This window comes from Oncorhynchus keta, chromosome 11 (genome assembly GCF_023373465.1).
Source record: "Oncorhynchus keta strain PuntledgeMale-10-30-2019 chromosome 11, Oket_V2, whole genome shotgun sequence".
NCBI lineage: Eukaryota > Metazoa > Chordata > Actinopteri > Salmoniformes > Salmonidae > Oncorhynchus > Oncorhynchus keta.
This window is the reverse complement of record NC_068431.1, coordinates 8991188-9004095: the sequence shown is the minus strand read 5'-3', so window position 1 is coordinate 9004095 and position 12908 is coordinate 8991188. Positions and strand designations below refer to the sequence as shown.

General features: G+C 39.0%; 1 protein-coding gene across 3 annotated transcripts in view; it reads right to left on the bottom strand.

Moving 5' to 3' along the window:
• Positions 1-12908, bottom strand: part of LOC118390085 (glutamate receptor 1-like) — a 124273-nt gene that overhangs the window by 43639 nt on the left and 67726 nt on the right. For all 3 annotated transcript variants that reach the window (XM_052529374.1, XM_052529375.1, XM_035780285.2), the window contains exons 4-5: positions 2107-2294; positions 364-417 (exon numbers count right to left, since the gene is read on the bottom strand). In XM_052529374.1, coding sequence (XP_052385334.1) covers positions 364-417; positions 2107-2294 — 242 coding nt within the window. The remainder of the gene's footprint in view (positions 1-363; positions 418-2106; positions 2295-12908) is intronic.

Below are 12908 nucleotides of genomic sequence, written 5' to 3'. Positions count from 1 at the left end.
CTCAATGGGGGCGTCAGTAGCGTTGTGATCAGAACAACAACAACAACATCAACAACAACAACAACAACAACAACAACATCAACAACAACAACAACAACAACAACAACAACAACATCAACAACAACAACAACAACATCAACAACAACAACAACAACAACAACAACAACAACATCAACAACAACAACAACAACAACAACAAAAATCCTATCAATTTCACAGTAGAGTTCTCTTTGACTGGGAGCTCCAGCAATATCTACAAAGAAGACATTTCAGATGGATTGAAAATAAAATTACAATGAAATTACATTGGAGCCTGCAATGTTACATCAAAGCTTCAGTTGTTTCAGAGAGGGCTAGACTTACCAGGTTTGCCAATATGTAGTGGTAATTTTTTAGGTTCTTCTTCTGAGCAGCGATCTGGAAAGCATAACAAAATGGGGAAATTATGTCCATTTGGCAACACGTCAATGAAAGCGTTTTAAAAGCTATTGCATTCCAGATGTGGCTTGAGGTGTCCCATTAATCCTGAGTGGCGCAGCTGTTTTAAGGGCACTGCATCTCAGTGCAAGAGGCGTCACTACAGTCCATGGTTTGACTCCAGGCTGTATCACATCTGGCTGTGATTGGGAATCCCATAGGGTGGTGCACAATTGGCCCAGTGTCATCCGGGTTAGGTTTAATTTTTTTATATATCTTTATTTAACTAGGCAAGTCAGTTAAGAACAACTTCTTACTTACAGTGACAGCCTACTGGGGAACAGTGGGTTAACTGCCTTGTTCAGGAGGCAGAACGACAGAGTTTAACCTTGTCAGCTCAGGGATTTGATCTAGAAACCTTTCGGTTACAAGTCCAACGCTCTAACCACTAGGCTACCTTCCATCCCTAGGGTTTGGCCGGGGTAGGCCGTCATTGTAAATAATAATTTTTTCTTAACTGACTTGCCTAGTTGAATAATTGTTCAATTAAAAAAAAAATGTATCGCAGTCCTCCCAAATAGAAGCTAATTGTTCCTGTCTTTGAGGAAATGAATTACTCATCTCCTGTCTCTGCCTGCATGTCTGAGTAAAATATCAGTGCTCAGCAGAAAGGGGGCAGCTGGAACAACTCACCGCGGAAGGCTGGGAAGGATTTGGCATCTGTCACTGTGGGAAGCCCAATTAGAGCGTTAATGACCACATGTCCACAATCTGTATCAAAATCACTAGTACACCTGTGATGGATAGGCCCGGGATCGCCTCTGGGAGACAGAATGAAGCAGCCGTCAGGGATAATTGAGCCTGACCATATTTCTAAATGCTTATCTGTAAACTACATGTTTTTGAATATGCTAATTTCACTAGCTCTCTGCTATTCAGAAACCATGACATTTTTACATTTTAGTCATTTAGCAGAAGCTCTTATCTAAAGCGACGTACGAGAGCTATTAGGGTTAAGTGCCTTGCTCAAGGGCAAATCGACAGATTTTTCACCGAGTCGGCTTAAGGATTTGAACCAGTGACCTCTCGGCTACTGGCCCAACGGGACAAAAGAGATTTTACATATTCGAAATAGCTCAAAGGAACTGTTATCCCTCCCAAACAAGATAGACTACATTTATAAAAAGGTCTGCTATGAATGTTTCTTAAGCTAGGTTTAAAAAAAAAGTTTTAGTCCAGCTCTACTCACTGTGGAGATTCTATTTATAGTACAATATATAAATGGTACCAGGGAACAATATTGTCCCTGGAGAACTGGCTGATGATATGATCTTCCAGCATCAGCATGGAATCCAAGTCATCCACATCTATCTTTGTCTTCATTACCAACTTCCCCCCACTGTCCCCCTGAGACTGGCCCAGTATAGAACAGAGACACTATAACAGTACCGAGCAGTGTTCAAACTGAACCCCTTGTAACTGAACCTTTGTCAATAGCTTGAGTTGTAATACTCAGTAAGAGGAGGAAGGGTTATTTTGTTACTCTAGCTGCATGGTCTTCTTGTTGGTGTGAACCCATCCAATCCAATTACTGAACTAATCTGTTTAGTTTTACAGACCATCTCTTCATGCATAGTCACCTCCCCCTTGTTTCATTACTGGACTGTCTATCAATCTGATGTTATTTACCAGGTTGAGGATCAAGTTGAGTCTCTCCAGCTCACAGTCCAGGATGATGTTGTACTCCTTCTTCTTCTCTAGGTCCTGAACCACCTTCAGGAAGGCCACCTGATCCATACCACTATCCAGGTTCACTGATGTCACCTGCCATGTCCTCTCTGCTGCTGTATCCAGAATCTTCTGCAGCACTGTCAGGCCTACAAGACAAACACCGAAGGTACACACTAATTAGTCTGGGCGTATTTGATGGTAAACCACACTTAGGTACTTTACTTAGGTGAAGTAAACCACACAACAATTGCTCCATGGGCGCCCAGTGTAACAGTCCCCTGATCCAGCCTCTATATGTCTGTAACAGTCCCCTGATTCAGCCTCTATATGTACGTAACAGTCCCCTGCTTCAGCCTCTATATGTACGTAACAGTCCCCCGATCCAACCTTTTCAGCCTCTATATGTATAGAACAGTCCCCTGATCCAACCTTTTCAGACTCTATATGTCTGTAACAGTCCCCTGATCCAGCCTCTATATGTCTGTAACAGTCCCCTGATCCAACCTCTATATGTATATAACAGTCCCCATCTCCAGCCTCTATATGTATGTAACAGTCCCCCGATCCAACCTTTTCAGCCTCTATATGTATAGAACAGTCCCCTGATCCAACCTTTTCAGCCTCTATATGTATAGAACAGTCCCCTGATCCAACCTTTTCAGACTCTATATGTCTGTAACAGTCCCCTGATCCAGCCTCTATATGTCTGTAACAGTCCCCTGATCCAACCTCTATATGTATATAACAGTCCCCATCTCCAGCCTCTATATGTATGTAATAGTCCCCTGATCCAGCCTCTATATGTCTGTAACAGTCCCCTGATCCAACCTTTTCAGCCTCTATATGTCTGTAACAGTCCCCTGATCCAGCCTCTATATGTATGTAACAGTCCCCTGATCCAACCTTTTCAGCCTCTATATGTCTGTAACAGTCCCCTGCTCCAGCCTCTATATGTCTGTAACAGTCCCCTGATCCAGCCTCTATATGTCTGTAATAGTCCCCTGATCCAGCCTCTATATGTCTGTAACAGTCCCCTGCTTCAGCCTCTATATGTCTGTAACAGTCCCCTGATCCAGCCTCTATATGTCTGTAACAGTCCCCATCTCCAGCCTCTATATGACTGTAACAGTCCCCTGATCCAGCCTCTATATGTCTGTAACAGTCCCCATCTCCAGCCTCTATATGTCTGTAACAGTCCCCTGATCCAACCTCTATATGTCTGTAACAGTCCTCTGCTTCAGCCTCTATATGTCTGTAACAGTCCCCATCTCCAGCCTCTATATGTCTGTAACAGTCCCCTGATCCAACCTCTATATGTCTGTAACAGTCCTCTGCTCCAACCTCTATATGTCTGTAACAGTCCCCATCTCCAGCCTCTATATGTCTGTAACAGTCCCCTGATCCAGCCTCTATATGTCTGTAACAGTCCTCTGCTTCAGCCTCTATATGTCTGTAACAGTCCCCTGATCCAACCTCTATATGTCTGTAACAGTCCCCTGATCCAGCCTCTATATGTCTGTAACAGTCCCCTGATCCAACCTATCCAGCCTCTATATGTCTGTAACAGTCCCCTGATCGAGCCTCTATATGTCTGTAACAGTCCCCTGATCCAACCTCTATATGTCTGTAACAGTCCTCTGCTTCAGCCTCTATATGTCTGTAACAGTCCCCATCTCCAGCCTCTATATGTCTGTAACAGTCCCCTGATCCAACCTCTATATGTCTGTAACAGTCCTCTGCTCCAACCTCTATATGTCTGTAACAGTCCCCATCTCCAGCCTCTATATGTCTGTAACAGTCCCCTGATCCAGCCTCTATATGTCTGTAATAGTCCCCTGCTCCAACCTCTATATGTCTGTAACAGTCCTCTGCTCCAACCTCTATATGTCTGTAACAGTCCCCTGATCCAACCTCTATATGTCTGTAACAGTCCCCATCTCCAGCCTCTATATGTCTGTAACAGTCCCCTGATCCAGCCTCTATATGTCTGTAACAGTCCCCATCTCCAGCCTCTATATGTCTGTAACAGTCCCCTGCTCCAGCCTCTATATGTCTGTAACAGTCCCCTGCTCCAGCCTCTATATGTCTGTAACAGTCCCCTGATCCAGCCTCTATATGTCTGTAACAGTCCTCTGCTCCAACCTCTATATGTCTGTAACAGTCCCCTGATCCAACCTCTCCAGCCTGTATATGTACTGTACAAGTGTCTTTCAAAGGTTGGGATAAAGCAGTAGTCAGTAATTCAGTTGGACCTGGGGTAACAATTGACGAGTAAAATGATCTTAATATGAACTTTCCTTTTGATCCTTTGTAGTCACTCAAATGTAATTTACACCTCTTTTCTATACACATTCTTTCTTTACATATATTTTCTTTACATCTCTTTTCTTTACACATTCTTTCTTTACATCTATTTTCTTTACATCTATAATCTTTACATCTCTTTTCTTTACACATTCTTTCTTTACATCTATTTTCTTTACCTCTATATTCTTTTCATCTCTTTCCTTTAAACATTCTTTCTTTACATCTCTTTTCTTTACATCTATATTCTTTACATATATTTTCTTTACATCTATATTCTTTACATCTATTTTCTTTACCTCTATATTCTTTACATCTCTTTCCTTTAAACATTCTTTCTTTACATCTCTTTTCTTTAAACATTCTTTCTTTACATCTCTTTTCTTTACATATATTTTATTTACATATATTTTCTTTACATCTCTTTTCTTTACACATTCTTTCTTTACATCTCTTTTCTTTACATCTATATTCTTTACATATATTTTCTTTACATCTATATTCTTTACATCTATTTTCTTTACCTCTATATTCTTTACATCTCTTTCCTTTAAACATTCTTTCTTTACATCTCTTTTCTTTAAACATTCTTTCTTTACATCTCTTTTCTTTACATATATTTTATTTACATATATTTTCTTTACATCTCTTTTCTTTACACATGATTTCTTTACATCTATTTTCTTTACATCTATAATCGTTACATCTCTTTTCTTTACACATTCTTTCTTTACATCTATTTTCTTTAGATCTATTTTCTTTACATCTATAATCTTTACATCTATAATCTTTACATCTATTTTCTTTACACATTCTTTCTTTACATCTCTTTTCTTTACACATTCTTTCTTTACATCTATAATCTTTACATCTATAATCTTTACATCTCTTTTCTTTACACATTCTTTCTTTACATCTCTTTTCTTTACACATTCTTTCTTTACATCTATAATCTTTACATCTATAATCTGTACATCTCTTTTCTTTACACATTCTTTCTTTACATCTCTTTTCTTTACATCTATAATCTTTACATCTCTTTTCTTTACACATTCTTTCTTTACATCTCTTTTCTTTACATCACTTTTCTTTACATCTATAATCTTTACATCTCTTTTCTTTACACATTCTTTCTTTACATCTATATTCTTTACATATATTTTCTGTACATCTATTTTTCTTTACAAATTATTCCTTTACATCTATTTTCTTTACATCTATAATCTTTACATCTCTTTTCTTTACAGATTCTTCCTTTACATCTATATTCTTTACAGCTCTTTTCTTTACAGCTCTTTTCTTTACATTCTTTCATTACACCTCTTTTCTTTACATCTATTTTCTTTACACATTATTTCTTTACATCTATTTTCTTAACACATTCTTTCTTTACATCTATTATCTTTACACATTCTTTCTTTACATCTCTTTTTATCTTTACATTCTTTCTTTACATCTCTTTTCTTTACACATTCTTTCTTTACATCTCTTTTCTTTACATTCTTTCTTTACATCTCTTTTCTTTACACATTCTTTCTTTACATCTCTTTTCTTCACACATTCTTTCTTTACATCTCTTTTCTTTACACATTCTTTCTTTACATCTCTTTTCTTTACACATTCTTTCTTTACATCTCTTTTCTTTACACATTCTTTCTTTACATCTCTTTTCTTTACATCTCTTTTCTTTACACATTCTTTCTTTACATCTCTTTTCTTTACACATTCTTTCTTTACATCTCTTTTCTTCACACATTCTTTCTTTACATCTCTTTTCTTTACACATTCTTTCTTTACATCTCTTTTCTTTACACATTCTTTCTTTACATCTCTTTTCTTTACATCTCTTTTCTTTACACATTCTTTCTTTACATATCTTTTCTTTACATTCTTTCTTTACATCTCTTTTCTTGGCTTCACCTGCTGTAAGCTCCAATGCCGTCGTGACTCTTACAGAAGCACTTCAATTGACTGAACATATCTAGTGAAGCCTTAGTTGATTTCCTCTAGTCTCATCTTCTATTGAACACACGTGCACTCTTTTCTTTAATAGTAGATTCGTAAATACACTGGTATTATAAAGGTGTAATGCTTTTGTGATCAGGAGTGGTTTGTTTAGCACAGCACTGCTGCATATAGAGAACAGAGGATTTCAAGAGCTACACAGAAGACTGTGTACGAGGCAGAATTGCTCCGGTTGTTTTCACGGCAGTCACCTGAAATCACTGTCACCGCACCTAAAACTGTGACAGCCAGGCTGAGGTGCTGCTGCCTGAATGCCTGTGTATTCTCCTCAGCCAAAGTAAATGTGCTGCTTCATATCTGCTTTCCCAAGGGCCCTGAGTTTGAAAACGACCAAATGTAGCATTTGGTTCCCCCCCTTTCAATACTGGAAATGGAAATGCTGAGTATTTTTTGCACTGGGTTAATCTGGAGTCTGGGGTGATGACAGTGAGAAAGATCTACGAAGTGGAGAGAACTTCTCCCCCCTCCTTCCTTCCTCTACTCTCTTCTTCTCTCTTTTTCTCTCTTTGAGGAACATGACTTAGAACCTAGACAGATGACGTGTGAATGCAGCTGAACCACCTGGATTAATGCCATTCCTTCCCCTTATCTATAACCCTGGCTCATCAGTATTCCCCCGTATGCAGTGCCTTCAGAAAGTATTTATAACCCCTTGATTTATTCCACATTTTGTAGTGTTACAGCCTGAATTTCAAAAATGGATTAAAAAGATTTTTGTCTCACTCATGTACACACAATACCCCATAATGACAAAGTGAAAACATGTTTTTAGAAATGTTTATTCCCACCCCTGAGTCAATACTTTGTAGAAGCACCTTTGGCGGTGATTACAGCTTTATGCCATCTTGGGTATGTCTGTATCAGCGTTATGTCGTCTTGGGTATGTCTGTATCAGCTTTACGTAGTCTTGGGTATGTCTGTATCAGCTTTACGTAGTCTTGGGTATGTCTGTATCAGCGTTATGTCGTCTTGGGTATGTCTGTATCAGCTTTACGTAGTCTTGGGCATGTCTGTATCAGCTTTACGTAGTCTTGGGTATGTCTGTATCAGTTTTGAGTCATCTTGGGTATGTCTGTATCAGCTTTACGTAGTCTTGGGTATGTCTGTATCAGCTTTACGTTGTCTTGGGTATGTCTGTATCAGCTTTACGTAGTCTTGGGCATGTCTGTATCAGCTTTACGTAGTCTTGGGCATGTCTGTATCAGCTTTACGTTGTCTTGGGTATGTCTGTATCAGCTTTACGTAGTCTTGGGCATGTCTGTATCAGCTTTACGTAGTCTTGGGTATGTCTGTATCAGCTATACATAGTCTTGGGTATGTCTGTATCAGCTTTACGTAGTCTTGGGTATGTCTGTATCAGCTTTACGTAGTCTTGGGTATGTCTGTATCAGCTTTACGTAGTCTTGGGTATGTCTGTATCAGCTATACATAGTCTTGGGTATGTCTGTATCAGCTTTACGTAGTCTTGGGTATGTCTGTATCAGCTTTATGTCGTCTTGGGTATGTCTGTATCAGCTTTACGTAGTCTTGGGCATGTCTGTATCAGCTTTACGTAGTCTTGGGTATGTCTGTATCAGTTTTGAGTCGTCTTGGGTATGTCTGTATCAGCTTTACGTAGTCTTGGGTATGTCTGTATCAGCTTTACGTTGTCTTGGGTATGTCTGTATCAGCTTTACGTCGTCTTGGGTATGTCTGTATCAGCTTTATGTCATCTTGGGTATGTCTGTATCAGCTTTACAGTATGTTGTCTTGGGTATGTCTGTATCAGCTTTATGTCGTCTTGGGTATGTCTGTATCAGCTTTACGTAGTCTTGGGTATGTCTGTATCAGCTTTATGTCATCTTGGGTATGTCTGTATCAGCTTTATGTTGTCTTGGGTATGTCTGTATCAGCTTTATGTCGTCTTGGGTATGTCTGTATCAGCTTTATGTCGTCTTGGGTATGTCTGTATCAGCTTTATGTCGTCTTGGGTATGTCTGTGTCAGCTTTATGTCGTCTTGGGTATGTCTGTTTCAGCTTTGCACATCCGTTCTTCCTTGCTGATTTTTTCAAGCTCTGTTAAATTAGATGGGGAGCGACCATGAACAACAATCTTCAAGTCTTCCACAGATCTTCAATAAGACTAAAGTCTGGACTTTGGCTGGGCCACTCAATGACTTTCACATTTTTGTTCTGAAGCATTTCAGCGTTGCTTTGGCTGTATGCTTTGGGTTATTGTCCTGTTCAACGTTTGCACTCTGAAGCAGGTTCTCATCAAGGGTTTGCTTGTATTTGGCTCCATTTATTGTTCCTTATATCCTTACCAGTCTTACCAGTCAGTCCCTGCCTCTGAAAAGCATCCCCATAGCATGATGCTGCCACCCCCATGCTTCAGGGTAGGGATGGTGTTAGACAGGTGATGAGCTGTGCTTGGTTTTCTCCAGACATAGCGCTTTGCATTCAGACTAAAGAGTTAACATTTTGTTTCATTAGACCACAGGATCTTTTGCCTTACGGTCTCAGTCTTTCACAAGCATTTTTGCAAACTCTATGTGTCATGTGCCTTTTTCTCAGGAGTGGCTTCCGTCTGGCCACTCTCCCATAAAGACCAGATTGGTAAAGAGCTGTAGAGACATCTGGTAGGTTCTCCCATCTCAGCCAATGAACTCTGTAGTTCTGTCAGAGTGGTCATTGGGTTCTTGGTCACCTCTCTGACCAAGGTCATTCTTGCCTGGTTGCTCAGTTTGTGCTCTTGGAAACTTTCAATAGTTTTATACCCTTCCCCAGATAAATGCCTCATCACAGTTATATCTCAGAGATAGTCTTCATGGTATAGATTCTGGTCTGACATACACCGTCAACTGTGGGACCTTGTAGACAGGTGTGGGTTTTTTTCTGTCATGTCCAAACAATTGAATTGGCCCACAGGTGAACTCCAATAAAGTTGTAGTGACATACCCAGGAAAGTGGATACGCATGAGCTCAATTTGGAGTTTCATAGCAAAGGGTTGTGAATACTTATGTCAGTTAGATATTTCTGCATTTCATTTTCAAAAAATGAGCAAAAAAGAATAACCTAAAAACATGTTTAAAACGTTGTCATTATGGGGTCATTATTGTGAGAATTTATTTTAACAAAATGTGGAACAAGTCAAGGGGTATGAATACTTTCTGAACACAGTAATGTACAGTGTTTTGGGTAACGTGTTACGCGTTACAAAAGTAACGCGTGTTGTAATCAGATTACTAACTTTTTCCTGAATTGGGTAATATTACTACAGTTACTTTGTCAAACAACGCGTGCATTACTTTCAGAATCATATCTCTACCAGGGCGCGTGTTTTTCCATGAGTCCGATCTCAACTTGTTTCCTCATTTAGTTCTGGAGCGAGCGGAGAAAGGCTGTTTGGAGAAACGTTGTGACAGCTGCAGTCCATAGAAATATATAGAGGGAACAGCTCTGATCTCTGCCATTGATCACTACTTCTGTGATAGCAATGCCCATAGAGGACTTCCCCGTCTCTGGCAGTGATTACACCAGCTGCTTTAGATAATTAACATTCAGGGGCGTCCGAGTTAGGGGAGGGTTTGCCTGGCCGGGACATCCTTGTCCTATCACGCTGTAGCGACTCCTGTGGCGGGCCAGGCGCATGCACGCTCACACAGTCACCAGGTGTACAGTGTTTCCTCCGACACAGTGTTTTTTTGTGGATGGGTATCATTTGTAGGTATAAAATGTATAATGGTAATATTTATAATTATTAAATAGGGTAATTTTGTATTCATTTATTTACATTTGCATCGGGACACTTCTGGAGGGATTCTGGTAGATTCAGGCAAAGTCGTCTGAAATCCGGTAGACAGAAAACAGCCCAATGTACTTGGGCCCATTCTGGGCAGTCATTCATTTTGATTCCGGGGCCGAGTCCAACACCCGATTCCAAGCCGATTCAATCAGTTCCGGCAGCCCCGGAAGAGGGCCGCTTCTGGGCCGTTTCCTCATCGCTAGCTGGGTGTATATGGCTAATTAAGCAGCCCATATATGGCAGAGCACTTGTAGAGCACAGGAAAGCAGAGCCACAGATGAAAGGAGAAACTAGTGATAAAACCTGAGTTAGTAAGTAGACTATCTTTGGTAGAGCGTGCGCGGCTCGCCTTGCTTCCTCATACAGTCAAACAAACTGTGAGATGTATATTTTTTTTCATGAAAGTAATATAACGAGTATTATAAACTGGATGGTTTGAGCCCTGAATGCTGATTGGCTGAAAGCTGTGCTATATCAGACCGTATACCACGGGTATGACAAAAAAAAATACTATTTACTGTTCTAATTCCGTCTGTAACCAGTTTATAATAGCAGTAAGGCACCTCAGGAGTTTGTGGTATATGGCCAATATACCACAGCGAAGGGCTGTATCCAGGCATTGCATCGTGCCTAAGCACAGCCCTTAGCTGTGGTATATTGGCCATATACCACACCCACTTGTTTCCTTATTGCTTAAATATAAGGTGGTACATTCCTCAAAAAGTAATATTGTAAAGGTACTTTTGTTAACCAATATGTAATATATTACTTTCCCAAGTACCTAATCCCAACTCTGGTAATGTATTACAGCACCTTAAGTTTTTGTTTGACCATTTAAAAAAAACAAGCACACATAAAACTTAAAAAAGCCATACATGCACATGAGTTAAATCATGAAGGATAGCACATAATACAGTCTGGGACTTATTTCCATTGTTAAATCATGAAGGATAGCACATAATACAGTCTGGGACTTATTTCCATTGTTAAATCATGAAGGATAGCACATAATACAGTCTGGGACTTATTTCCATTGTTAAATCATGAAGGATAGCACATAATACAGTCTGGGACTTATTTCCATTGTTAAATCATGAAGGATAGCACATAATACAGTCTGGGACTTATTTCCATTGTTAAATCATGAAGGATAGCACATAATACAGTCTGGGACTTATTTCCATTGTTAAATCATGAAGTATAGCACATAATACAGTCTGGGACTTATTTCCATTGTTAAATCATGAAGGATAGCACATAATACAGTATGGGACTTATTTCCATGGTTAAATCATGAAGGATAGCACATAATACAGTCTGGGACTTATTTCCATTGTTAAATCATGAAGGATAGCACATAATACAGTATGGGACTTATTTCCATGGTTAAATCATGAAGGATAGCACATAATACAGTCTGGGACTTATTTCCATTGTTAAATCATGAAGGATGGCACATAATACAGTATGGGACTTATTTCCATTGTTAAATCATGAAGGATAGCACATAATACAGTCTGGGACTTATTTCCATTGTTAAATCATGAAGGATAGCACATAATACAGTCTGGGACTTATTTCCATTGTTAAATCATGAAGGATAGCACATAATAAAGTCTGGGACTTATTTCCATTGTTAAATCATGAAGGATAGCACATAATACAGTCTGGGACTTATTTCCATTGTTAAATCATGAAGGATAGCACATAATAAAGTCTGGGACTTATTTCCATTGTTAAATCATGAAGGATAGCACATAATAAAGTTTGGGACTTATTTCCATTGTTAAATCATGAAGTATAGCACATAATACAGTCTGGGACTTATTTCCATTGTTAAATCATGAAGGATAGCACATAATACAGTCTGGGACTTATTTCCATTGTTAAATCATGAAGGATAGCACATAATACAGTCTGGGACTTATTTCCATGGTTAAATCATGAAGGATAGCACATAATACAGTATGGGACTTATTTCCATTGTTAAATCATGAAGGATAGCACATAATACAGTCTGGGACTTATTTCCATTGTTAAATCATGAAGGATAGCACATAATACAGTCTGGGACTTATTTCCATTGTTAAATCATGAAGGATAGCACATAATACAGTCTGGGACTTATTTCCATTGTTAAATCATGGAGGATAGCACATAATACAGTCTGGGACTTATTTCCATTGTTAAATCATGAAGGATAGCACATAATAAAGTCTGGGACTTATTTCCATTGTTAAATCATGAAGGATAGCACATAATAAAGTCTGGGACTTATTTCCATTGTTAAATCATGAAGGATAGCACATAATACAGTCTGGGACTTATTTCCATTGTTAAATCATGAAGGATAGCACATAATACAGTCTGGGACTTATTTCCATTGTTAAATCATGAAGGATAGCACATAATACAGTCTGGGACTTATTTCCATTGTTAAATCATGAAGGATAGCACATAATACAGTCTGGGACTTATTTCCATGGTTAAATCATGAAGGATAGCACATAATACAGTATGGGACTTATTTCCATGGTTAAATCATGAAGGATAGCATATAATACAGTCTGGGACTTATTTCCATTGTTAAATCATGAAGGATAGCACATAATACAGTCTGGGACTTATTTCCATGGTTAAATCATG